This window comes from Lepisosteus oculatus, chromosome 2 (assembly GCF_040954835.1).
Source record: "Lepisosteus oculatus isolate fLepOcu1 chromosome 2, fLepOcu1.hap2, whole genome shotgun sequence".
In the NCBI taxonomy this organism is placed as follows: Eukaryota; Metazoa; Chordata; class Actinopteri; order Semionotiformes; family Lepisosteidae; genus Lepisosteus; species Lepisosteus oculatus.
Window position 1 is genome coordinate 67,142,609 of NC_090697.1, and position 25,570 is coordinate 67,168,178.

At 36.9% G+C, this 25,570-nt stretch overlaps 2 protein-coding genes and 1 non-coding gene across 6 annotated transcripts in view; 2 read left to right on the forward strand and 1 right to left on the reverse strand.

The window, feature by feature from the left end:
* Positions 1 to 248: 248 nt before the first annotated feature.
* Positions 249 to 9,874, forward strand: ndnl2 (necdin-like 2). Its single transcript, XM_015341726.2, has 11 exons — positions 249 to 353; positions 646 to 713; positions 1,730 to 1,843; positions 2,567 to 2,630; positions 3,051 to 3,130; positions 3,776 to 3,870; positions 4,104 to 4,183; positions 6,080 to 6,122; positions 6,365 to 6,427; positions 7,873 to 7,987; positions 9,004 to 9,874. The coding sequence occupies exons 2-11, from the start codon at positions 651 to 653 to the stop codon at positions 9,076 to 9,078; spliced, it is 792 nt and encodes a 263-aa protein (XP_015197212.1). The 5' UTR covers positions 249 to 353; positions 646 to 650; the 3' UTR covers positions 9,079 to 9,874.
* On the forward strand, positions 6,665 to 6,802 carry LOC138226845 (small nucleolar RNA SNORA11). Its single transcript, XR_011184725.1, has one exon. It is a non-coding gene; the product is annotated as a small nucleolar RNA SNORA11 (small nucleolar RNA).
* Positions 9,875 to 14,310: 4,436 nt separating the features above from the next.
* Positions 14,311 to 25,570, reverse strand: part of LOC102694917 (6-phosphofructo-2-kinase/fructose-2,6-bisphosphatase-like) — a 30,915-nt gene continuing 19,655 nt past the window's right edge. For 2 of the 4 annotated variants that reach the window (XM_069181336.1, XM_015342766.2), the window contains exons 10-15: positions 24,915 to 25,019; positions 23,657 to 23,786; positions 22,202 to 22,264; positions 21,533 to 21,597; positions 19,375 to 19,500; positions 15,232 to 17,451 (exon numbers count right to left, since the gene is read on the reverse strand). In XM_069181336.1, the coding sequence (XP_069037437.1) occupies positions 17,392 to 17,451; positions 19,375 to 19,500; positions 21,533 to 21,597; positions 22,202 to 22,264; positions 23,657 to 23,786; positions 24,915 to 25,019 (549 nt within the window). In that variant the 3' untranslated portion in view covers positions 15,232 to 17,391. Of the gene's footprint in view, positions 17,452 to 19,374; positions 19,501 to 21,532; positions 21,598 to 22,201; positions 22,265 to 23,656; positions 23,787 to 24,914; positions 25,020 to 25,570 lie in introns of all 4 variants that reach the window. The other 2 variants (XM_069181333.1, XM_006625570.3) reach the window with 2 other exon arrangements.

Sequence of the window (25,570 nt, forward strand, 5' to 3'; positions counted from 1 at the left end):
CTGAAAATTAAATATTACTTTTTCGATTATTAGATTTCATTATTGCCAACCATGATTACATGTAACAGTAGGTAGCTACAGTACAGTAATAATCACTGTTATTTTCACTATCGTACGATGTAGACTCTTGCAGTTGTATCTTTCAAGTCCGCTGCGTGTTGCGTCAAACATTCTCTAGTGCAAAGCGAACGCAGCTACTTTTCACACGTGAGAATCCAACTAATCCTCTGATGTCACTTTAACGCGATCGTGTCGTAATTAAACCGCGCCGCTTGGGTAGGAAGGCGCAAGATAGTTATGCTTAAATATTAAAGAAGTGGCTAAACTTTACATTTCTAAAATTGTAGATAAAGGTAAGTTATTTTTTTTTGTTTTTGCTCCATGTAGCGTTAGCAAAATAATATACAGGTTTCTTAATGTATGAGTATAGTTTACATGATTTGTAGTGTGAATCATAGTAACATGTTGCGACTGCTACTGTTAAATTGGAAGGTTTTTTTTAATATTCCTTGCTCCTGAACGTAATATAAAAAGCTCGTATTAGTGTATGTTGAAACGTCATAGCTAATGGTCTAGATATAAATAGAAGCTCATATTTGACTCCGTCATTTTTGTGTACAATGCTTTTTGTTTTCTTATTTTCAGATTTCATGATGTCACAATTCAGGAAAAGGGTTTCAGCAAGACAGAGTTCACAGGGCACAGCCTCTAGGGTAAGTGGATTTCTTGCAGGAAAAAAATCTTCTTGAGTATGGCTGAATTAGAATAGTCTTTGATTAGAAGCTCAACTCGTTAGCCCAACTCATTGTAAAAGTTTGTAATGTAGGTACTAGCCTTTAAAGTAGAGATGTCAGTAAATTTACTTTAAGTAAAGTTACTTAAAATGTTTTGTGTAGCCTATGAATATAAATATTTCCCTTTTACTGTTTTGTTTAAACAATAATACTTTCTTTGGTGTAGTATTGGTGTTTTTTGTCAATTGGGAGAATATTAAGGTAAGTCAGGTCAGTTTAAATGCACCCTACAATCTAAGGATGGTAAAGAAGGTTAACAGCATTGTGGAATGCACCCCCTCTTCTGTGAATTTACACTGCCTTCAAGACGCAATGGTAATAAACTTAGAAATTTGTTTAACACCTCTGCCATTTGATTTTTGGGGAAAAAAGTAAAATAATTATAATATACTCCTCTGAATACTTGATTTGCAGTGGTAGTTATGTTGTATCATTTTGTTGTCCTCAAAACTAATATTATAAAATAAAAAAATATAAAATTTAACTTGAATTTCATTGAATTGTTTTCCTTCCTTATCCAGAAACGAAGTCTATCTTCAACTGAAATTTGAGTCTCTGCTAATCTTGCTAGATATGTATTTTGTAGCATGACAAAAGTAGCCTTTTAGATTTCAGGATGTATAGACAAGAGCAAGGGATGTTCATCACAAGGAATCAGTGCGATGTGATTTGTAGATGTGGATTGGCAACTACAGCACTTTATACTGGCTGTTCACTTGTAGTTTACCCTGAGTTGTTGTGATTGTGAATCAAAGATAAAAAATGAGCTAGTTTTATTCTCTTCTAGACTAAGTTGTATTATGTATAAGTTGTTTTAATAGAAACACCAGTGGAGGCTTTAAGTAATAATTCAAGTAAACTGATAATGCTAGTAACATTTAGTTATATAAATATAGTCATGTCTAACACTGGTCTCTACTCTGTTTTTACCCCAGTCTCAGCACACCGAGAGTAAAGATGAAGATGATGACGTGTCCTTCACCCAGCCCACATCCTCACAGGTCCAGAGGGGTCTGGAGCACCTGACTCCCACTCAAGTTGACCAAAAGGTAGAGTGGTCAGGGCCTTTGGATGTCATGTACAGGAACATTTTGATTTTCGTTTGTAGAAAGGAAGTAGTGCTTCTCTGTGATTAATATTTTGTTTAACAATAGTAGTTGTACCAAAATTTCATTTATTTGTAATTGTTCATTAGAATGAAGGGAGTATTTAAGCACTATTCCTAAATACCAATGAACCATTCCTTTTTTCTGTAGTAATTTCTGCCATGATGAAGTGGGTGGTCTTGAGATTTGTAAAACCCTCTTTGTTAAAGCTGAGTTGATAGTGTTCTGTCTATGTGTGGTGCAGTTAGACATACAGTATGCTATATAATGGATTGAGCTCAAGAGACATAACCATTCTTTTATGTGTTTTGCTTATGGTGCTACGATTGCACTTTTGTATTTCATATTTCTTTCTTTGCTCACAAAGTCTTAGAGTCTAATATACCACAATAGTCTTATAAAAACATATTTATAAAATTACAACGCTAAAAACCAGTTGGATATTTTTGGAATCCTTGCCATCATATGTGGTGTTTTTAAGCCCTCAGTAAAATCAGACTGTGCTTAATCTGAGAATTTTCCAGAGGTTTTATTAACTTGCTGCTTTGAGTTTATTGCTCCATTGTGATTTTCCACTTACATTGCACACTGTTACAGAATATTTGGTTTCTAGTTGTAAAGACCCCTGCTGACCACAGTATGTTTTTTTTGTTTTTTCTGTCCTAGGTGGCTGAGGTTGTGCAGTATATCTTAATAAAGGACCAGAAGAAGGTGCCTATCAAACGAGCTGGTAAGCATGTAAAATCTCAGAGATTAACTATTCAACAGGACTATCCCTTATAAGCCTTCTACAAACAACCAACCACACCTACCTGTCTCCACTCATGGAAAAAATCTCTCTGCCTGCTTTTCTTCAATAAACCTATACTGTCTTTACTTCTTAATCCAAGTAGTGAATCTGTAATGATCACTGTACTGAATTCAGGAGTGATTTTTAAATTGTTTTGTATGTTTTTAATTAAGTGACTTCCTCCAGTTGAGATTTAATGACTTATTTGGTACTTGGCAATTACACTTGTTTGTCTTTGATAAAAGTAACCTTTAAGGTTGATGTTTCATCAAGGACTTACATTGAGACAAGACGTCGTGCTAAAATCTGCAGATATGCAGCTTTTTGTGTGTTCTATATCTGTCATTTTCTTTCTTACAGATATTGTGAGGCAGGTGATTAAGGAATACAAGAATATCTACCCTGAAATAATCAAGCGAGTCAACAGGACATTTGAGCAGGTGACTGTTGGCATTTTAATAACTTATTGGAGGGGGTGGGGGTTCAAACAGAAAAATATAAAGAGCCAAAAATGGTTCTGCTTGCATTCTTAATGAAAAATGCTTATGAATTGTTTTTTTAAGGTAACCAGATTATTTTTTATCTGGTTACATTGTAGCTGATAGCAACCATTTTTGCATGAATGAGCAATAAATCAATCTGAACACATAGACAGTTTGCTTGTTTAAATGCTTACATTTTAAAGAAAATCCTCTTTACTATGTGGTATTCTTTTTAACACCATTTAAAACTTGTTTGGTGACAAATGTAAATCTCTGTATTTTAAACAATCTGTATTAACACTTCTCATAATAAGGCTTATTAAGTTGTTCTGTTGATGAACTTGAGATGCAGTGTAAGAATATTACTGTATCCTGTACTTGCATATTAAAGATTTCTTATGGGTTGATAATTTTCCACTGTACATGTTAAGTATTTAGACCTAAACAAAGAGCATTTCACAAAAGATAATGCACACTGTTATGGGCATGCAAACTACGAAGAAATCAGTTGTAAGTTAAAAATGTCCGGTAATAATATCCTTTGTGGTTTTATTTTCATTGCCTAGTGAAAGAGAGTTAACTTGTGTTCTTTATTTTCTGCAGGTGTTTGGCCTCAAGCTAGTGGAAATTGATTCTAAGAATCACATTTACATTCTCATTAAGAACCTAGAACATGTGGAAGGGGACCCAGTGGGCACGTGAGATCAAATTATCTTTATTACTCTTATGCCATTTATTTTTAACCTTGCAGTTTCACTAAAAGCTCACAAGGATGGACAAACCTTAATTTTTAGTGCTCAAGTGTTATTGCAGAGTGGTTCACCATGCTGGACTAAACTGCAGTGGCAGCTTTGAGAGTTTGAAACTAGTTATATCGGAGAATATTGTTTGAACTAACTGCCTTTCAATTGTGAGTTTTTTCTTGTTTCAGGGGCACAGGAACACCTAAGACTGGCCTTCTGTTTGTCATCCTGGCTGTGATCTTTATGAGGGGTGGTGTAGTGAAAGAGTGTATGTATCCTTGCACATTGTCTGGCCTATGGTGAGAACTCAGTGCCTCAGTTTGTCAGGAGTTTGTTCTTGCAGTGCTGGGCTGTAGCCTCTTCAGTGGCTCGGTATTGAATGACCTCAGCTGCAGTTGCTCTGTATGGCAAGGTCAGAATGTAGGAGTGCAGTGACATCCATAGCCTAATGTTAAGCAATGTTTAATTTGTACATTACAAGCCTTACATCATTTTCATAAAATCATGTCTTAAACATTTTGGTTTAAAAAAAGATATGAACAAGTATGTAATGCAATCAATACAATTGTTTTATTCAGCCCAGTGACCGCGTCTAGCATTAGCCAGATTTTAGGAGCACACTGTACTATCTTGTCAGACAATTTTATCCTCATTTCTAAGTACTGTGAGTGTGCTGCTGAATGTTTCAGCTTCAAAATTGGAATGCCAAGCCTGTCCTATATCCATTCCAAACAATTTCATGTTCAAAACTATAACGTTCATGACCTCTAGCTTTTTTTTTAAAGTGTGTGAAAATCTTTGGCTGTAGCAGATATTTGTTCAGATTGACCATTTAATGATGAACCAATTTGATGATGATCAATCACATTTAGCAACTCCAAAATACTAGATGTGGTTATTTTTGTCTTGGTTCACGCATATTCTGCAACCTTTATCCTGTTTCTTTCTTTTAACATGTGGGCCATGGTGGCATGTCTCCCACTCTTTAGCCAATCTTATGCCTGATATTTTCTCTGGACAAAGTTTCATGTCATGCAGCAGATGTTTATTTTTCCATACTTAGCCATGGGTAGTTTGAGTAAATTCAAAGTCTTCTTTTAAAGATGATATATGGTTTTAAATGTACTTCTGAACTCCATCTGCTGCTCCACCTCCCCACCAGTATATTCAGTGCTGCAGTCTTCACTGGCAGCACGAACACTGCTTCAGCATCACTGCAGACTTCAAGGCTACATGTCCCTCTCCGCTGTTTGTTTTCTCTATTTCTGAGATGCAGTAATCCCTTGCTATGCAAGAAACCACTATATGAGTTTTCATGTACTTGAGACGTAGTGATTCCTACTAATTTTTCTCATTTAACGATGTTCACACTTACGAGTTGGGCTCTTCTAAAGCATTGCCAAGATTCCTCATTTCTCAGATGTGAAATTTTTAATTTTAATTTTTTTATAACATTTTAACTTTTAGAATAGGGTTACGTGTGTTAGGTGCATATAGTATCTAATGTTTATGCATTTCGTAACGATTGTACTGTAAGTGAGCAGGAGTGTTGATAGGAAAAAAACATTGTTCATGCATCAGCTAATGACCTTAAGCATGTTACTCAAATATTTAACCATGAATAATAGTTTTCATACTTAGGCAGCTTTTTGTGCTGTATTAAGGTGTTCTGAGGGAATGTTTTTAAATTCTGAAACCAACTGGGGATTATAACATGGGAAATAATGAGAATTTAATTTGTGCTATAGTTTTCACCTTACAAGCAGTTTTTGAGGGACAAATTAAGCTTGTACAACAAGGGATTACATTGTAAATGCGCATGTTAAATTTTTCATGTCACAAGAAGGTGCCAGTGCTGTGCTTAGAGGTCCAGGAGCACGAAAAGGCTAAATTATTTACAGGTGTTAAGATACTGGGCTATAGTTTAGCATCTGAGTGTTCAACTGCAGTGTGAAATGTAATATTAAGGGTTTGATGGAGAAAATAGGTAAGATCATTGTATTTGGACAAGTTGGGCTTCCTGTCCTTGTAACATGTTGCTTCGTCGTGTTTTCTTCACTTTTACATGTGAGGTAGCATTTAAGAGTTTGCTCTTTTTATTTCATGTGTATATATATATAAATGCTCTTTAACGTTTCTTGTTTTTCATGTCTTTTCACCACAGCTGTGATCTGGAGCACACTAAAGAAGCTAAGAGTAGATCAAGGGTATGTAGACAAAGTTAAGCAAAGCAAAAAGTGGTCTATGAAATAATCAGCTATACAGTAGTTGACGTTGAATACTATTATCATTAATTTAGATGACTAGTTAACATGATAAATATGTTTTACAGCTGAATAAAATGTAATCAAAGGTAATTGTTGTAATTAAGAAAAAAGCAAAGCAAACAAAGACAGAAGCATTTAAATAGAAATTCCACTGCCAGGGAATAAATCAATTGTTTCTGCAGGGAGAGGCATAAAGACTTTGGTGATGTGAAGAAGCTGATAACTGAAGAGTTTGTCAGGCAAAAGTGAGTAAAACTTTTGCATGATGTTGTCATGCCGTAAACACTTACCTGAGTGAATATGAAGCATGTCTTTTTAGGCCATGTACTGAAACACTGAAGTAAAGATCTGTGCCTTTTGTTTGCCCTGCCCCCCCATCATTAAAGACCCATTCACACCCTCTCAGATCCCATTCTCCAGTGGCTCAGAGGAATTCTCCACTGTAGTAGAGTCTAAGAGGTTGTGGGTTCAAATCCCACCAGTTGGTGTGTTCAGAGCGGGAGTCTTGCAGACTATAGGCTGCCTGTTTATACCACACCAGAGAGCAACACCACTGCCAGGAGCAAACAGGGGGCTTAAAGTAAGTTGGCTCATCTTGTATCCTTCATGGCAGTACATTTCATTTCAGATTTTTTTTTTAATCAAGACACAAAACTAGACTATAATGTTTGTTGTAGACTTAATTCATTCAGTCAGTGGCTTTAAGTTTGAATTCTGTGCTGTTAGTACTAAAAATGGTTACTTACACTGAAAACAAATCATGAAGGACTAGTAATAATTGCTTCTCTGCCAGTTCACAAACCGTATGTGTGGTATCTGACAATCAAAAGCAATTCTACCATTTCATTATCTCAGGTGTCATAGGGTGCTACTGGGGTGGAAGGCATGATACAGACAAGAATAGATTATAGGACCATTTTGTAAGAGAGCTGCTGAACTGTATTGATCAAAGGCCAGTTCACAGATGGGGATTATTAGGAGACCATGAATAGTAAAGGCTAGGGGAAAATTAGGCCAGGGCACTGGGGTAACACCCCTACTCTTTTCAAGAAAGGACCTGGGATTTTTAATGTCCACAGGGAGTCAGGACCTCAGCTTTACATCTCATCCACAGAGCAGTGCCCTTTTTACAGTATAGGGTCTCCATCACAATGGACATTAGGACTGTCACTCTGCAGGATCAGCGCCCCCTACTGGTCCCACTAACACTTTTCCAGCAGCATCCTTAGCTTTTCCTATGAGGTCTCCCATCCAGGTACTGGCCAGGCTCATACCATCTTAGCTTCCATGAGTTGCCAATTGTGATATAGCCAGCAGCTATATGTCACTGCATAGAAAGCTAAAGAACTGGATGTTATAGGAATTCAGTCTGGGCCAGTGCTTGAGTCCTCCTCATTGACTGTGTCCAGGATTACACACGCAGTGGTGTAAAATTGCCTGACCTGTTAAAAGATTACTTGCAAGTGAGCCAAGACATGCTGATTCACAATTCCAAACCTAGTATACCATAAAAATGACTTTCATACGTAATTATTTTGCTGACCCCTGCTGTCTCTCGATGACAAATCTCGATATACTGTCAGTGTTTTGCACAGCGTTTATTGTTCATAGGTGTAACTGCTGAATTAAAAAAAATCTATTAAATGGAGCTGGGAATCCTGTGCTCCTAATGTTTTTTTTTCTGTATCAGATATCTGGAATACGCTCGAATCCCACACACGGAGCCTCTGGAGTTTGAATTCCGCTGGGGACTGAGAGCCGATAAAGAAGTCTCCAAGCTCAAACTGCTGACACTTGTGGCTCAGGTAATAATGTACCTTGATTAAAGGGTTAAATATTACTTCTTGGTTACTTTTTGTTGATATTTTAACTAAGCAATATAGATTGAATTAATACCAGCCTTTGTTTAGGAGCCTTAAAGGACATTTATGGTCAGTTCTCACTGACTGTATATGCACAGGTATATACAGTACAGTAGGATAAGTATCTGTGCTGTCTTCAAATAAAATTTAAACTGGACAACATACTCTACCACACCCAAAAGTCCTAAAGTATCCTTTAGTTTCTGCTTTGCCTCTGGTTTGTGTTTGCATTTGGACATATAAAATGCTATATAGGAACAAGTAGTAGGTTTATTCCATGCTGAGAAAAAAGAAAACACAATGTTTCGGCCGCGGAGCCTTCTTCAGGTGTGAGGGTAAAATGCTATATGCTTGTGCATTTATACAGGCTAAAAATTTTTACATTTTGTTTTGCAAGTATTGCAATGAATTTTAAAATGTACTTCTACCACATCCACAAATTCCAGAAATGAATGCAACCAAATATGAGCCAGTTATATCTTGGTCTCCTCCCTCATTCGCACAATATTTTTGACTGCATTTCAACCTGATCACTGAACTGTCTGAAGTCTGATAGTCACCTGGTAATACTGTCATGTAGCACGAGCAGTCTGGCTGCTCCAGGTAAAGATAACCATTCTTAATAAAATGTGACAAAATAATTCTAGAAGGAAAATTGCCTTCTTTACAATTTTATTACCAAATTGCATATTGCTTGTCATTTTTCTCCAGTGCCCACACAAACCATTGTCTTTGGACAAACTCATTTTTAACTCGTACCTAATCAACTTTTGATTTTCTGATAAGCATTTTGTGTGGTTTATAGATTATTAATATGAACTCAAAATGCCTTGTTTAAACATAATGCTTAGAGTAAATGTTGTTTTATTTTCAAATGGACCTTAAATACCCTTAATGCTGCTGCAGTCTTGCATTGATGACCAGAGCTCATTTGGCTTTCTTTTTCGATTTTGGCTCAGTTGCACGAACAGGACCCCCAGACTTGGGCCACTCAGCACAAGGAAGCAACACAGGCAGAGGGAACATCAAGATAGATGCTGGGAGACTGTATAGGTGTGTCTGCTGAATGGAGTCTCGCCTATCAGTTAAAATGTGATTAAATGAGTGGAGGGTTGTTCCATGGTTCATTTATACCTCTGAATTGCCACAGGGATGAGTGAGCTCTGAATACATGTGAATACTTTCTTCACCAAATTGATCTTATTTTCTATGCAAGTAGCCTCACTTTAATCCATTTTAAATGTTTCTTTTTACCAGGATCCCAGTTTCTACAATATTTCAGCTCTATAGGGTATTGCTTAAAACGGGAACCTGATCTATCAATCTTTAGGAAGATGCGATGTCATATTTCAATGTCAGTATTTTTTAATAATGACATCTGTGAAGTTTTGAAACAAGTATTTAGAACATATTCAGAAATAAATGCATGGAGAGATGTTTTTATAGGAAAAGGGGCCCATTGCCACTGTAACTCATACAGTGACCTAATCAACATTAATGTTTCAAGCTGTAGAACTGTAAATATTTTAGTATTGATATTTTTTTATGTTGTATTGTTTTTAGTACCTTATACCTGTGATACCAGGACAGGAGTTGTAACTTGTATTCTTCAATCCCCAGCTTAAGCAAATACTGGTAGCAAGGGAAAAAGTAATACGAAGCTTAAAGAAGGGGAAATTGAGAGAGGAAAATTAAACAATTGAGGTCTGGTCTTTTTCTTTTTGGATGTATATACTGTTCTGTTCAGTTGTTTCTGTATTTCAAAGTGTGAGTGGAATGCTCTTCAATTTTTGGTCTCACTACAAATAAAGCTTCAGACATTTGGTGTTCTGCTTGAGTCTCATCTGTGTGTAAAGGTTTTGAATGTTGGGAGTTAAGATATTAATATTTGCATGTGTTTTCTACAATTCCTTGAAGCAAAGATCATTCTGTTATTTGTGTCAGTTTAGAAAGTGTTAATTGATTTTTTTTTCTTTTTTAGTATCGATTCACGAAGTGCATTTGTATATCAGTGTAAATCTCCTCACCTTTGTCATGTACACGAAATTAATCCACATTAAATAGATAATTTCAACCACTGAATATCATTTATTTAGACCCTACACCAGTTGTTACGTAATATTTGTAGTGTACAAATCTGCTCCGTACATTCCAATAATACAGTAACACCAGTTTTACAGCTGTTTATATAGCAATACCCAAGCAACTTGAGAGAGCTTGAGCAAATCTAGTGCACAGAAGTTTTGAATTCATTCAAGTTTTGAATAAAATATTAAGTTTTAAAAAACTGTAAGCATCATTTCATAATTTCACAAAATACGACATTATAGGAAGGGTCTGAATTCGTTGGTAACGTCTTGTACGATTAAGAGATGTTCTAGAAACTGTTCATCCTTGATATCATTATTAATTGGAAATTCTAAACTTTGGAATAGATTAAAATGTTCAAAGTTTGCTCCTTTAGGAATCATTTTTAAATGTATCAGTTGCTTTTTATCCTTATTGTGTTCACAAATGTTTGGATACTCTGGAAGACTTCTTTTCATTTAGTTTTTAATGCAATGTTCAGCTCATCCAACACTCTGAAGAGTCGTTTTGTGTATGCTTACAAAGGCACCTCAGTTTGACCTCAGGTAAAATTTGAGAAACATCTGCCTTTTTGGTTAGTATAAAATGGTGAGACTTAACAGTTAGCTTTCACATAGGGAAAATACCCAATGAAATCTGCATGTTATTTGTGAGGTTACCCTGCCATGCCAAAGTGAATGAAAGGCAGATATAAAAGCAAGGGCCAGCAAATGTTTTTTTGCCTGCCAGGAGCTAGGTTTTTTTCATTGCAGTCCAGCTTTAATAAATCAACATACTGTTTACTGTTTTAAGCGGCAAGTGTAATAAAAAAAATGGTATCAAGGCTGCAGGCTATTGTAAATATAACTGTGATGAGAGAAGTATTAATGATGGTAACTAAAATATTTAAAAACTGCTATCAGCACAAGCGTTTAATGTAACAGAGGAGTGAAGAACGCTGGGGTATCATTTCTTCCATCCATGTGACTGAAATGCATTCATCACCGTTTTAAATAGCATTGTGCTAAATTGAGAATTGACACAACGCATATACACATCTACTGCTACATCTGTTCTCTTTCTTTTTCTTTTTCTTTTTCCCGTTTACAACCACTTTTGTGCAATATATGCCAGGGACCTGTGCAATACATCTATATTTATACTTATATCTATGGTTACATCTATATTTATATTCATATGTGTGATACGATTTTCTGTGTACTGTTCTGTTCTAGTTTCCTCTTGTGTGTCCGGACTGTGAGTAACTCTTGTATTGTATTGTATGTATTGTACTATTAGTATATAATTCGTTACACTGTGGCTGTGTTGTGTGTGTTAAGCTGCTGTTGCACTGCAATTTCCCTCACGGGATCAATAAAGTATCTATCTATCTATATTGGTGTTATTAGTATGTATTCCCAGTATGCTTAATTTGCACCACTTTTGCTAAACGCCGAGGTATTTCTTTTTCCAGTTCTTTTTCCTTCTCCCAGATTCTTATAAACATCTCCGAGTTAAACCTACTGTCTCACAAGCTACTCATGTTGCAAGATCTTGGTACAGCAGACATCTGCTAAATTTCATGCAGTGAATTATCACAAGACTCCAGGAAGAAACATCTGCTTGGCATTCCTTTCACAAACCACTTCATCGTGAGTCGAGGTGAGCTACTAAAAATGGCTTTTAATTTTTCTTAACATCACTTCACATAAGATGATTTCAATGTAGTGATACAGTAAGTGTTTTGAGTTGCTAACATCACTGTCTAACCTTAACGGTTCCAAACCTAAATGAAATTGTTTATTTTAATTGAAGTGTATTCAGGTCCTCACACCTGAAGAAGGCTCCACGGCCGAAACGTTTTTCTTTTTTTCAGCATGGAATAAACCTATTGTTCCTTTGCATTTTAGAAACATATTGTGCTCTGGGGCACAGCTGTGAGTTATATGCAAATTTTCATGTGGGGCATTTAGTTCTTACACCAAGAAAGATCAGAAAAATAGCACTTCTGCTGTTTCAGTTGTCTATGTTCCACTCTGGCACTTGATCGCTTATATACACTTCACCTTCCTTGTCTGTGACACACAGTGAATCAAAAAATCAAACTTGATCTAATTCTTAATGGTTTAAAAAACATTATGACTCCATGAGTTGGGTGGATAATCCACAGTTTATGCTAAACGTTATCAACATTAAGTATGGACTGCTTTTATTACTATAAAAAACATGGGTGAGATAGATAATACTTTATTAATCCCGTAGGGAAATTGATGTGTTACAGCAGTCCAGCCCAAGACATGCAAAACAGACATCAGAATAGTTATAAAACAAAAGACAAACAAGATAAATAAAAATAAATAAATACATAGGTGTGTGCAAAATGTGCTGATCATAGTCACTGTAAAAACAATAAAATATGTGCAAAATGTGCATAGGTTTATACAGACTGATTGTCCAAAAAGTACAATGGAGTAAACATGCTGTCCATAGAGGAGCAAATGAAGGGCTAAAAGTCCTAGCCTAGGGCAGCGTTATACACCCTGACAGCCACCGGGAGGAAAGACCTGCGGAAGAAAAGTGGAAGAGAAGAAACATTTTGTGAGTTATGACAACTGAGACTGTAGGTCTCTTAAAACATCCTTGTGTAAACCTGGATGCAGTCCTTTGCTAAATTTTCATTTGTTAAATTTCACAAAAGAAATGTGCCATGACCTCCAGTCGAATGAAATCTAAGCAGTGGAGCAGACTCCTGGTTTCCCACTCCCAATTTAAGCAGAAAGATAAATGAGAATTAAAAGGAAAGGGAAAATGATAGTTTCACAGTCTAAGTACAGGGTAGGCTTAAGTGGATGTTATAATAATCAGATTGATTATACAGCCCTGCTGTCTAAAATATTGGCTACCCGGAACCAAGATGGTGCAAACACAGCAGTGTCTGTTAATTTGACTATGTGCACTATGCAGGGCCTGACGCAGTCATTCATGCAGAAGGCTGATGTTTATACTAGCGTAGGTACGGAGGTGTTGAGGGAAAAGTGGATGACAGTTTCCACAGTATGCAGAGGACCCAATTTCAATATGGCAGGGATTTGCGGTTGCCCAGAGCAGGTGAGTAAATAAGTTCACAGCCTCTCTGTTATACATTCCAGATAACTTTTTGTTCCACTGCAGAGTCAAAGGCCAGCAACTCCAAGTTGGCTCTTCTGTTTGCTAGTCTTGGAAAAATAAAATAGGACCTTAGATTTGACCACAGGAATCTTCGGAGCTTCCTGGACTACTTTATATTCTGCTGTAGTCTTCCTGAAGTTCTTGTTTTACGTAAATGGAATCTGATTCTCTATATCCTTGCTAGGTCTGTCATGAAAGTTTTTACCGTAGCAGGGAGCATTTCAATACGTTGTTTAAAATAATTTGAATTGAAGCAGGTTTGCGTAAGATCTCAACTCATCATGTGAAAACTGAAATTGTGCTATTGACATTTTGGTTCAGCTGTGTAGCTGTGTCATCATGCGTAGGCTGCAAAAGAACAAGTAAAGGTTTATTTCATGCTGCAAAAACAAGAAAAGAAACACAACATTCCAGCTGTGAAGCCTTCTTCACACCTGAAGAACTGTACAAACTGTTGACAGGTTATCTTCAGGATGCGTGGCAAAGGTGTGAGATTCTAATTTTTTTCAAATACATTATGACATTCTTAGTTAAAGTATGAAAAAGCAGATTCATGGGTTAGACAAATGACTTTACTGCACCTCTGGCCCTAGTGTGAAGTCTATTTAGACATCTTTCAATACTTTATTCATATAAAAAAATCTACAAAAGATGTGAGCACACAAAAATGGGCAGAAAGGGGATAATTAATTCTGAGGACATTGAAGAGAGGCCATCAGTCCAGTGCTAGTTTTGTTCTACTACACTTATATAAGAACAATTTTTGAAAACCTGTGCAACCAAGTACAAATTTAAAAGTATATCAGTCTCAACCCAGCTCAGATAACAGAATGTTTTTTTTTTTAATTTTTGAAAATAGTTAGACCTGCAAACAGGACTTTTACTTGAAGATTGATTTTTGTGAAATGGGATGCCTGTTATCACATCTTCTCAACTGCAATGCCCTTTCATGTGCTGTCATAACCAAGAGGGATATTTTTCTTTTTCTTTGTGAAGTCCCCTTTCCCCTCCAAGAAGTTCAGCACAGCAGGGGCTCTTCACTACTTTTATTCTACAAAACAGTTACAAGAACCACAGTGACAAATGTAATTAACATTAATGTTCAGTACACCCCCTCATTTTTACATTTGAAAGCTCTGACATTTATTTAGCCCTCCTTCCTTATTTTGAAAGAATGCAATTCTCCAAGACAAACAACACTGTCATTTCCTGGCCTTTAGATTTAAAAAGAAACTTTGGAAATCACTGGACTGCACATAGTCCATCTGTTCATCACTTCTTGCATTATAAAATGTGAACAGTAGTAGGGATGCATTTCACAGTTACTTTAGTTTTATTTTTGTCCTTTTAAATTCATCAAATTGAATTGAAATTGCTGTTTTGTGCTGTGCTTTTAACACACTTTGAACAAGAAGGATTGAGATGGAATTACAGTATATATGCAACACAGAGTCTACATTACATAACATGACTTATTCTCACAAATGCATGGTCTGCGAGATTAATGCTTGATGTTAAATATGTTAATCATATAACCATTATATGCAAACCTGTCAAAGTTTTTAGTAGGGTAACATGATCTATTAAATGAAAAGGGTTTAATTAAGTTCTAACATTCAAATGGAAACTATATAGGTAACTGTTTATGTTGTTTAATTGAATGAAATAAAGTATATGATTGTCCTTTAACACTCTGATTGTTCCATATTTTGCACTAGATTAGGACAATAAGAACTTCAGCCCACTGGGCACGAAAATTTACTGTATATTGGTGCTCGATTAAAATTATTTAAAAAAAAGGCTTTTTTTATTCTAGAAGTTTATTGTACTGGTTTTCTTTCTGTAACAGTTGTAAGGAACATCCGATGTGTTTGTCGAGCGTACCTTAATTGTATCATCAGGTGCAACACTTTCTTCAATATCTTCCCAAGGCTCTGACACTGATACCAATACTGTTTCTCAGTTTAAACAGTTTAATCACACTTGTTTAAGCCACTTATAATCTTTCCTGGAAAGCATATGAATTGTCAAAGAATCATTACATGCAGCCATATACTGTATATATAAATAATCTAGCACATTCAACAACACAAATCCCACATACAGGCCTACATACCTGGCAGGCTAAAACTTTTCAAATATTACCTCCAGAAAAGTTAAGAATAATAGACTGTCGAGTCAGAATGCCTCTGTAATCTCTATTAAAACATCAGAGAATACAAATATACAGAACTACTGTGTATCTCTGTTATGTCACTTTAGTCATTTGTAATGGGACTTTTTACTGTGTATTAGGTGACAGTGCTGTCAGCAGGTTTAGGAATATGGTACTTTATTTTAATTATTAATGTACTGGATCATTGTTTACCAATCCTGATCCTGGAGCTCCTGACTCTTCTGGGTTCCATACCAACTGAACCTTATTCTCCAAGCTCTTCAGTGAACTGATTGCTTGTAGCTTTAAAACAATTATTTAAATGATAAATTATTAAACATGTAACAAATCAGCATTTAAAGTGTGCCAAATGCTTGGATGTAGATCTCCCTTCAGTTAGGTTTACTAATTCAATAAACTTGTGGAAATAAACCAAATGCAGAACTGAGAATTCTAGCAATGACAATGTCATTCACACTTGTGTGTGCATCTCATTAATTGATCAGAGTTGTCTAGAAAGCCAACAGGTATTTTCCTGAAATTACCACAAATGGGAAACTGATCATCTGGTCATCAGGAACTTTACTGGAATAATAACTCAGATGGAATAAAAACCAGAAGTGACAAAAGTAGTGTAAGACAAGGACTGGGAAACAGCGTACTGGATTATACATCATAGGCATTACACAGCTTTTTACTAAGTGGCTGCACTTACACATTCCCAATATTATTTTCTGCTATATTGATTGTACACAGACATGAAAATAACAGTCTTCAGTAGTATTTTTAACAGCAGGTCCCAAAACCTGTCTGGGGACATGTACATCTGCACTTAGCAGAACAAATGTTTTTTTAGTGGTGGAAGGTCACAGTTCAAGCCACTTCACTTTTGCTACAAGCTTTGTGGACTATTACCTGAGTTTCATTTGTAATGGATCCCTGGCTCAGAATGACTCAAGAGTGCCTGGCTACAGCAAGCCTTTTTTTAACTTAAACAGATTAAGATTCCAACAGTTACAAAAGTACATTACCGTAATATACAGAGAAGCATTAAAAAGGCATTGGTTCCAATACTCAACAGTATTTTAAATGCATCTCACTATATCTTCCCTTTTTGCAATCCCAGACGTACCTCTTGTTCACTAACTTTATTGGGTGCTGACCGACATGCGTGACACTGTTGTAATTGCAGGGGCTATGAGACAGGATTGCCCTCATGCCCAGACAGTGGACTATCCTGGCCAGGGTGTTAGAGGCACATCGGTAAAGATGCAACAGCCTGTCAGTGTCGCGGGGTGTTGGCTATTTTGGAAAAGTCATCAATGTTGCTCCAGTGGGCTATGGATTTAGCTGATGGTCTTTACTGTTTTATGACAGTGGTACAAAGAGGCTAACATGAAGTCTAGAATAACTATTAAGCATGAACTGTACATCCCTACTGCTATATAAAATGATGTGTTATATTGTTCCTTATTTATAATAGGAGCCCAGTATTTCTTTTTAAAGTCAGTTCTTTAATTTCAGTGGCAGAAACAGAAACATTCTATCCCATAAACTATACAGAATATATTATACTGACCGACTGCAGTTAAGACTTAACAAAAGGCTTAGTGGATTTCTTTGTGGGTGAAAATCTCTCTGATGGGCCTCTAAAATTTTGAATTAATAAGGTGGGACAAACAATGTGCAGGGAAGAAATCGATGTGTAAAACCCTTTTAAAGAGGTTGTATAAAATATGTATAAAAAATGTTTGTAAAATCAAAGAAATATCCAGACCCAGCGACACTTCGGGCTGTACCAGATCATTGATATTCCAGCACCACTTACAAAATTAAAAACTAGTTTAAAAAATAAAAAGAGTAAAATGATAACAGAGGTAAAAGTATGTGAACTAAAAATAAGTTGTTAAAGTCCAGATTCTTCATCAGTCTTCATTCCAAATTCACAGTCCATTTTTTATATATGATCTGGGACAGTTACCAAAGCCTCTTCTGATTCTCTGGTAATGTCTACATTCTGCAATGACAAAATGAAAGGTCGGTCAGGTCCTCTTTCTATTAAAACGGAGAGCGTCTTAACACCAAGATTATAGGCAGACAATACATAGGGGCAAACAAAAACTTTCATCTGGTAGCTAAGTCTTCATGAGTCATGCAGAGCATGAAGCAAACAAGTCATGCAGAACAGCAAGGGTACGGAGGTAGTATGGAAAAAAATATTCTTTAACTAGTCTCAAGTGATACTTTACCTCTGCACAGCAACTTAAAATACCTTTGTGCAATGAGTCATTATTAGCTGTCTCACAATCGAGCACACGACTCTTTGAAATCCTGTTGGCAAGAATTGGTGTTTTTATTTATTGCATATTATCACATTTTGTTCCTATTCCAGTTTAGAATAGCAATTAATTTTATACCTATGTCCCCAAAATGAGCAAGAATTGTGTAAAAGGACATTTCCTCACATACAATCACTATTAGGGGCAACTCAAAACCAAATCCGTTTTCATTTTTTTACATTGTACTGCTGGAAAGAAAGAAAAAAATGGTTATCCATAATTCTCATTTTCATTAACAACAAAGTTCTTCTACACAACCACAGACCACAAAGATTCATTTTCACGGGCAGGATAAGAAAAGCAAGCCCAGGCATTTTCTCTGTTTGGGTTGCCTTTCTGTACAAGATGATCAGTTACAGCCACAGTCAAAGCCAACAGCTAAAACGCTAAAACCTGTAAACTTTTTGTAAAAGTTATAAAGTTTTGAAAATGAATAATGGCCGCAAATGAATAACTCCAACTGAATACTAGTTTTTCTGTGGGTCTGTACGGACTGAATTACAAACCCATACAGTACATCAATAGCATGATTCTGAATTGTAATAAGTTCAAAGTTCCTCCAAGTTGTAATTCTGATCGCACGCAGAAAGACTAGGATCAGCCTGAAAGGGTGAAGATTTATCCATGTGATCAGCTTGAGACTTTTAAGGAGGTGCACAAGATGTCCAGGAGTTATTCACATGTCCATTATCTCACAATGTTGCAATAGTGTCCATTTACTTTTTTTCCTGCAATGTGTGTACAGTATGTATATAAACTGTTTAGTTAAAACATGCTTAGGTGAGTAGGGTGCACTAACCAGGTTACTAAAAGACTAGGTGTTTGAGGAGGAAACAAAGAACAAGAACATTAACAGATGGTGGCATTTACACATTAGATTGGTATAGAATGGAAGTTGTCCAGTTTTTATATCACAAGAAGCGGATGCCCTCTAGTGTTCTCTGCTGTAAATGTTTTCTTACTCAGCACAGCAGATGGTTTGTTTAGTGATCTGAAATCGCCTGGTGAGAGCTTATTTTAGAGTGAGTCATCAAGTACAGTACATCTTATTTAATTTATTTTTATTCCTGATATTGAGATACTGTGTTCCCATTAAATTACTTTAAATATTTGTTCATTTAAAAAAATATATATATAATGTAATAATTATAATGCAATGTTTAAGGACTTTAGTTTATAAAACTAACATTTTTTAAACGGAGCCTTTAGGTTCTTCACTCAGTGGTTTGTGGAGAGACCATAGAAAACATATATTGAGATAAATGTTGCCCCTTCTTGTAAAATCCAACCCTGACACTCTGAGATGGAATATGGCTCCCTGCATGTGGCTCAAACCTACAGAACATTACTTGCTTAGTTTATATATGAATAGTGCTCAGCTCCTTCTTTAACACTTTTCATTATTTCTTTTGCTGAAGCACCTACAGTAGCAAGAGTGTGAGTCAGTTAGTGGCAGGCTACAAACAGGTAGTGCCTTTATATGGCTCTGCTTGGGAGTGTTATGATACTGGTGAAACCAGAGGTACGCTAATGATCCCATGCATTATTGTGTGCAATCATCCTACTGTATATACCCATATGTCTGTGGGCAGCAGTGTTACCTGCAGGCTGATGGCAGCCTCGCCCAGATCCTGCAGTCGGGGGCTTTTGGTTGGCATCGGGCTGGCAAGTGGGGCTGTACGGCGGTGTCGGTACAGGGGCGCATCACTGGGGCAGGGGACCTGCTTCTAACCGAGGGAGGGGGGAGTAAAGGGTAGTGGCATTGGGAATTGGAGGGGTGATAACCGGTGGGAAACAAGGGGAATCATGGGAAGGAACAGATCAAGAGAGAGAGGAGGGGGTGTGAGCAGGTGAGACAGGAAATATTGGGGGGGGCGGAGGAAAGCCAAGAGGTGGGGAGAAGCAGAATTAGTGGAAAAGTGTGGAAGGTAGTGGGAAGAGATTGAAATAGAAAAAGAGAGGTTGGACCAGTGAGGCAAAACAGTGAGAAGGAAGAAGGAGGGAAGGCAGATATTTGTTAGAAGCAGTCAGTGAAAGAGAAGAGGAGAAAGATACAGTGAATGTGTGAGTGAATGTTTAAGTAGACCGTTTCAATTACCGACACAGTAAGGGAAGTAAATGTGTTATTACCAAGAAAAAACAATGAGGGAAGCAGGAGAAGTAAAAAAAGAGAAAGGTGGGAAAGAGGGATTCAGAACCGAGTTGAGGAAGAAGGAAGATACAAAGAGACACAAAAGGGATGAAAAGATAAAGAGGAAAAAGTAAATCAAAGTTGAGAAGGACAGGACAGTAGACACAGTCAGAACCACAGATGGTGTTTATGATTCCTTCTTCCTACATGAAACCGGACATTTATCTGAATTCCTTTTCTGTTTATTGACCTGTGATCCTTAAAATAACTACATGCTTGGGCTTAAAATTCCCAAGGTATGTTACAGTAAAAGAAAAATGACTTCCAAATATCTGAATCAACAAATAGCTTAACGCATCCTACAGCCAGACACTTTCAGCGACAGCGTTCATTTTCAGGGTGAACTGATGCTGGCAGCACTCAACCAGGTAGTGGTGGGGGCTCTGAAATCTATGCAGAGCCAGTATTTTCACCCCCCCGATCTGCATCAGTGCAATCAGGAGGGGGGAGGGGTTGAGGCTTTGATTGAATAATATATATCGATTCCAGTGGTCCCAACCGAACCCAAAACAACCAAGAACAAACGTATCACTTCTGGCAGGTTAGTATGAGACTGGACCAGAGATCTTCATTATCTTGCCCAGCAGCATGTCACCTTTAAATGTGTCCCTTAGAATTATTAACCGTTCTTCTACTTGAATATTCAAAGGCACAGGACAACTTTTGAAATGGAAAGAAGTTTCTCAAAATGTATCTGTTTTTTTTTTTTAAAAAGAATGATATTCTGCCTCCTTGTAATAATTTTTAGTTCTATTGTTTTCAGTATCACTGAAAAAACATGGAAAAAATGGTTCATAACTATCGTTATTTAATTCCTGCAGTATATATTTTAGTAGACTCATTTCTCTGCTGATGTAATGATTCCTTATTTGGAATTGTAACAGTGTGAACAGAATAATCAACAGAAAACTGGAAAATGTAATTTTCAGAGGTGCTTCCATATTATCTTTGATTGGCATTTTTAACAAATTCCATTTAAAGAAACCTTCTACTTAAATTGCAAAGCAGCACTGGAAACAACACTAAGAATTTGTTCCTGGTAGTTATGCTGGGGAAGTATTGATCCCTGTGGAAACTCTTGAAACGTTTCTATCAGTTCAAATGAAAGTTCACTTTGCAATCACAGCGGTAGGCCTAAATACTTAATAAAAACAGCATTTTCTAGAAGCATTGCTCTGAATCAGTTTCCACCAGTTCCTTGTGATTTAATTTTATTGCAACAATGTAATGAGCCTCTGTGACAGCCAAAACAAAAATGTTAATTGTCCTTAACCAGTTGAAATCAAATCTATTCATTGAAGCAAGCATTGAGCATAATGGCCTACGCACAATGTGCACATTGCATCTGGCTTTTAAAATGAATTTAATATACCAATACACTGTAGCAACATGTGTTTTATGGCAGAACCCATGCAGTATGAAGTTTCAATTTGGATGGGTTCCTTTTTCTTCTTTTCCCATTCATGCACTACTCCAAGAATAAAACATGCTTATTAAATTAAATATTTTTTTTGCCAATACCACTCAACCATTATCACTAATGATTCGCTGAATGAAGAGCTTCTTACCACAGGTTTATCTCTGTGTGTATTCACTGCTTCAATATTTAGGAAGATAGATTCCACTTTGCAGCCTGTAACAAAGAAAACAATGTGACAATGTGGAAGATCATACAGTACAATGTTAAAACAAATCACATTTCTTTTATATGTGACATAACAGTCCATGCATAGTACTGGTTTCATATACAAGGACTGGTATAAATTATGTGTGACCTGATAGCAAGACTGTGACCTAGGTAAACAACTTTGCTATCATGTGGAGTTGTCATTCAGCATTTGCCAAGTTAATGAACTGCAATTCACAACATTCAACAAAATGAGCTGATAAAGGAAAATGTGATTAGAAAGCTTACGTGTTAGCTATCCATTTGCCATCATCATGTATCTACCTGAAGGAAAACCCTCATCGAGATTTTGGTATCTCTGACTAAAAGGCTATTTTACTTTGAGAAGCACATATTCTTTTATGGTGGTGCTTTCATTTTGGTTTTTGAGTTTAAAACAAAACAATAAGGACATTTCATTATTTTACTTTTCCTAAACATACAAACATTCAAACAAGACAGAATTAATTAGAAATAGAGTGATTCCAACTACTGCTTTATATAAGGACTATGTAATTTTTTCAAAACATTTATAAAAGGTGTATTCAGGCTTCTGGCCAAACAAACGTACCATAGGCTACAGGGGTGAGTTTCAGTACAGTGTGAAGAGGGCATCTGAGGTATGGCAGCTCTTCTGTGGGGGTGAAAACAACAAAGATTTTTCTTAGGTGAACAGGATGCATTCAAACATCTTCTAACTGCTTCTTCCAATCCAGAACCGTGAAGAACCCAGAACATATCCTGGCAAGCAACAGGCATGAACACAATGGACCCTGGATAAAAACACCAGTCCATCGCAGCACACACACAGACATACTCACAACAGGGTCAATTTTCCCCAGAGCCAATTAACCTACCAGTATGTTTTTGGAATTTGGGAGGACACTGGAGCACCCAGAGAAAACCCTCACAAGCACAAGGGAGAACATAAAAACTCCATGCAGATAGGACCCCAGGTCTGGAATTGAACCCAGGGACCCAGTGCTGTGAGCCAGCAATGCTAACCACTGTGTCACTGTGCTGCCCAGACAAAACACATACTGTATACAACCAAAATAAATGTACAGTAACTTAAAAAAAAACAACCTACTAGGACTCTTACATTATCATTTTATAGATTTTTGTCTTGTCACAATCTCATTGCACTGTTTTCAGACGAGGATAAAAACGATATAAACTTAAGAGTGGTTTCTGAATGTGGTCCATGTTTTCAAGAAGCTCGGCTCATACTTGCTTTAACGGTCTTATTTTATCCCCGCCCATAAGAAAATGTACTGTTCCTCCTGTTTTCTTATTTTTATACACTTTTTTAATTTGGTCAATTTTTTTAATAGAAAAAAATATATTGATCTTTAACATCCCTTAACATATGGGTCAAGAGCTACATATCAAGTCATGTCATTACTAATAGATATAAATAGTATTTTCTGTTCTGCAGACAATTAATATCTTTTTGCTCAAGGACAAGATTATCCATTTTTTTCAAACTGTTTCATGAAGAAAGCATTTTATAACCTTAATGTAACTTCCTCTCACTAGCAATTCAAGTAGGTAGCTGTGTCAGTATGCGTAAACTGCAAAGGAATAAGTAAAGGGTTTTTCCATCTTTTAAAGAGAAGAAAAGATACAACGTTTCGGCTGTCAAACCTGAAGAAGGCTCCACAGCCGAAACGTTGTCTTTCTTTTCTTCTCTTTACAGCATGGAATAAACCCTTTACTTGTTCCTTTTCCTCTCACTAGCTTTGTGTCTTTAAACTTTTACAGGTACTTCCAGACAGTGAAGGAACAAGTAATAGGTTTATTCCACGCTGAAAAAAAGAAGAAAGAGAACACAACGTTTCGGCCGTGGAGCCTTCTTCGGGTGTCAACACCCGAAGTACAGTAGTGTTGATGCAATACAACTACTTGGTTTCATTAGAAGATAACACCAACATACCATTAATTGCAGTGTGTTTGTCCCTTTTCATGCTTAATGAGAAAAGGTCTTGCTTTCCATAATTAGGATCAAGCCCATTGTTTTACATACCTGCGCTCTTGTCCAAGAAGTAGGCCAGCAAACACCTCATGACGGCCTGATGGCAGATGACCAGCACATTCTCCTGCCTTTCCAGCTCCATGATGACCGGCTCCAGGCGCTGTACCAGGTCTTCGTATGACTTCCAGGCGTTAGCACAAGTCAATGCAAAGGTACAGAAAAAAAACCTCTGCTATTATCATTGCGAGATGTGCACTTGCACAGGCTTGCCTTCATGCTGTAAGGGCAGTTCAACCCACAAATGCTTTATGGCCACTAGGGAGGAGAGGGTGGATGTGTGTCTCTTTTTGCTTGTGTGTAGTCAAGTGACACCTGTATACTACTGTCCTACTGACAGCTAGATCCTGATCCTTGCTTCATCACTTTCTACCTAACCTTCAGTTGTAATTCTTTATATTGGCTGTTGCATCCCAGTCCTGTTCGTTTTTCTGCATTTCTGCTTATTTCCTTGTGGGCGTGCATTTCCTGTGGCATCGGGTTTGAGACAGCCGTGACAGACTTGCACCTTGTGTGCTTTGATATACAGTACAAAGATATTGTTCTAAATTGCACCGGAGGATATCTGAAGCCTCTGTATTCTCAAGGGAGCTTTAATTCAAATGTTAATAATATGTCGATAAAAATAGCTGAAATTCTCCAGATAATCAAAATATTGAGCATCCTGCTGCCTAATGTTCACAGCTACATTCATGATCCAAGAATGTAGCATGCAGGATCATGCAGTCTTACAGTATGTTGATTGTTGTTTAATCTACTGTGATACTTTATAATGAATTATATTAATTTTGGACTAGAGTTCAAGGTACAGTGTTCTTCTGCTGTTTTAACTACTTGCTTTGGCACATTACAATGAACAGCCCTGACACAACACTAGGTGTCTAGTGAAGAACACACAACGCTGTGGGTACCTGTTAGCTGTGTGCAAGATACACAGCCTAAGATATTCAGATGTTACTAAAAGAGGTGTGGCAGTAGTACAGTTGATTTTAGTGTTCTAGACATGCTTCTTTTCAGATCTTAGTGCTCTGTGGCTTCAAAGAAAAAAAATGCAGATGTGCAAAGACAGAATATGACAGCAGTGGAAAGTCCAGCAAAGCTGAGCCACGTTTCCTCTCAACAAAACACCAGTCAAAGGAGAAACAATGAGAGAGCATGACACGGAACACTTCCAGAAGCATGTGGAGTAATTAGGAAACAGAACAAAGAATATTCCAGACAGACACCCTGATTCATTCCTAGCTCTCCTTACTTCTCCTTTGGGATAGCGATAGCGGTACTTGTCTTGGTCTCTGAGAGCAAATTCCTCAGGGTAGTGCTCTTGAATCTCTTCATAAGTCATCTCCTCACATACTCCCTGGGAGGAAAAGAGAAAATTGCAGAAAAGACAGCAGGTCCAGTCATGGTGAATAGGACAGTAGACAAGTGATGCCACTCTAAAAGTCCTGAAACAGGTTATAAATAAGACTGCTGGGTTCCTCCAGCTCACCTGGTTTCTGTGTAGTTTAAGGATCTGAGAATCTCAATGCTCATTGCACAAGGAATTCTTTAACAAACACAGCAGAAAAAAATGTATTTTGTCACTTTAAACCTCCAAGCACTAAAAGATTTAAGAAATTCAAAGAAAGTTTCCAGAAATAGCAGTGTTCAGTAATGCGCCTGTAATGTTTCTATCAACCATTAACATCCTGAAGGCATTTTTCAGTTATAAGTATAATGTGCACCACACTTAAAATATTTTCTCCATTAAGATAAGTTAATGTCTCAACAGATATTGTGCCAGAACATTTTGAAAGAATTAAATACTATTACTACTAATTACAAAAGCAATTTATAGCCAAAGCAATGCACAATTGCACCCTTTTGTACATCTTGATATTTTACTGGAAACTATTTGGGCAAAAGACA

Coding starts and splice junctions, on each gene's coding strand:
- ndnl2 (XM_015341726.2), top strand. CDS start 651: ATGATGTCACAATTCAGGAAAAGGGTTTCAGCAAGACAGAGTTCACAG. Junction 3,131..3,775: donor TCAACAGGACATTTGAGCAG/GTGACTGTTGGC, acceptor TATTTTCTGCAG/GTGTTTGGCCTCAAGCTAGT. Junction 6,123..6,364: donor AAGCTAAGAGTAGATCAAGG/GTATGTAGACAA, acceptor TTGTTTCTGCAG/GGAGAGGCATAAAGACTTTG.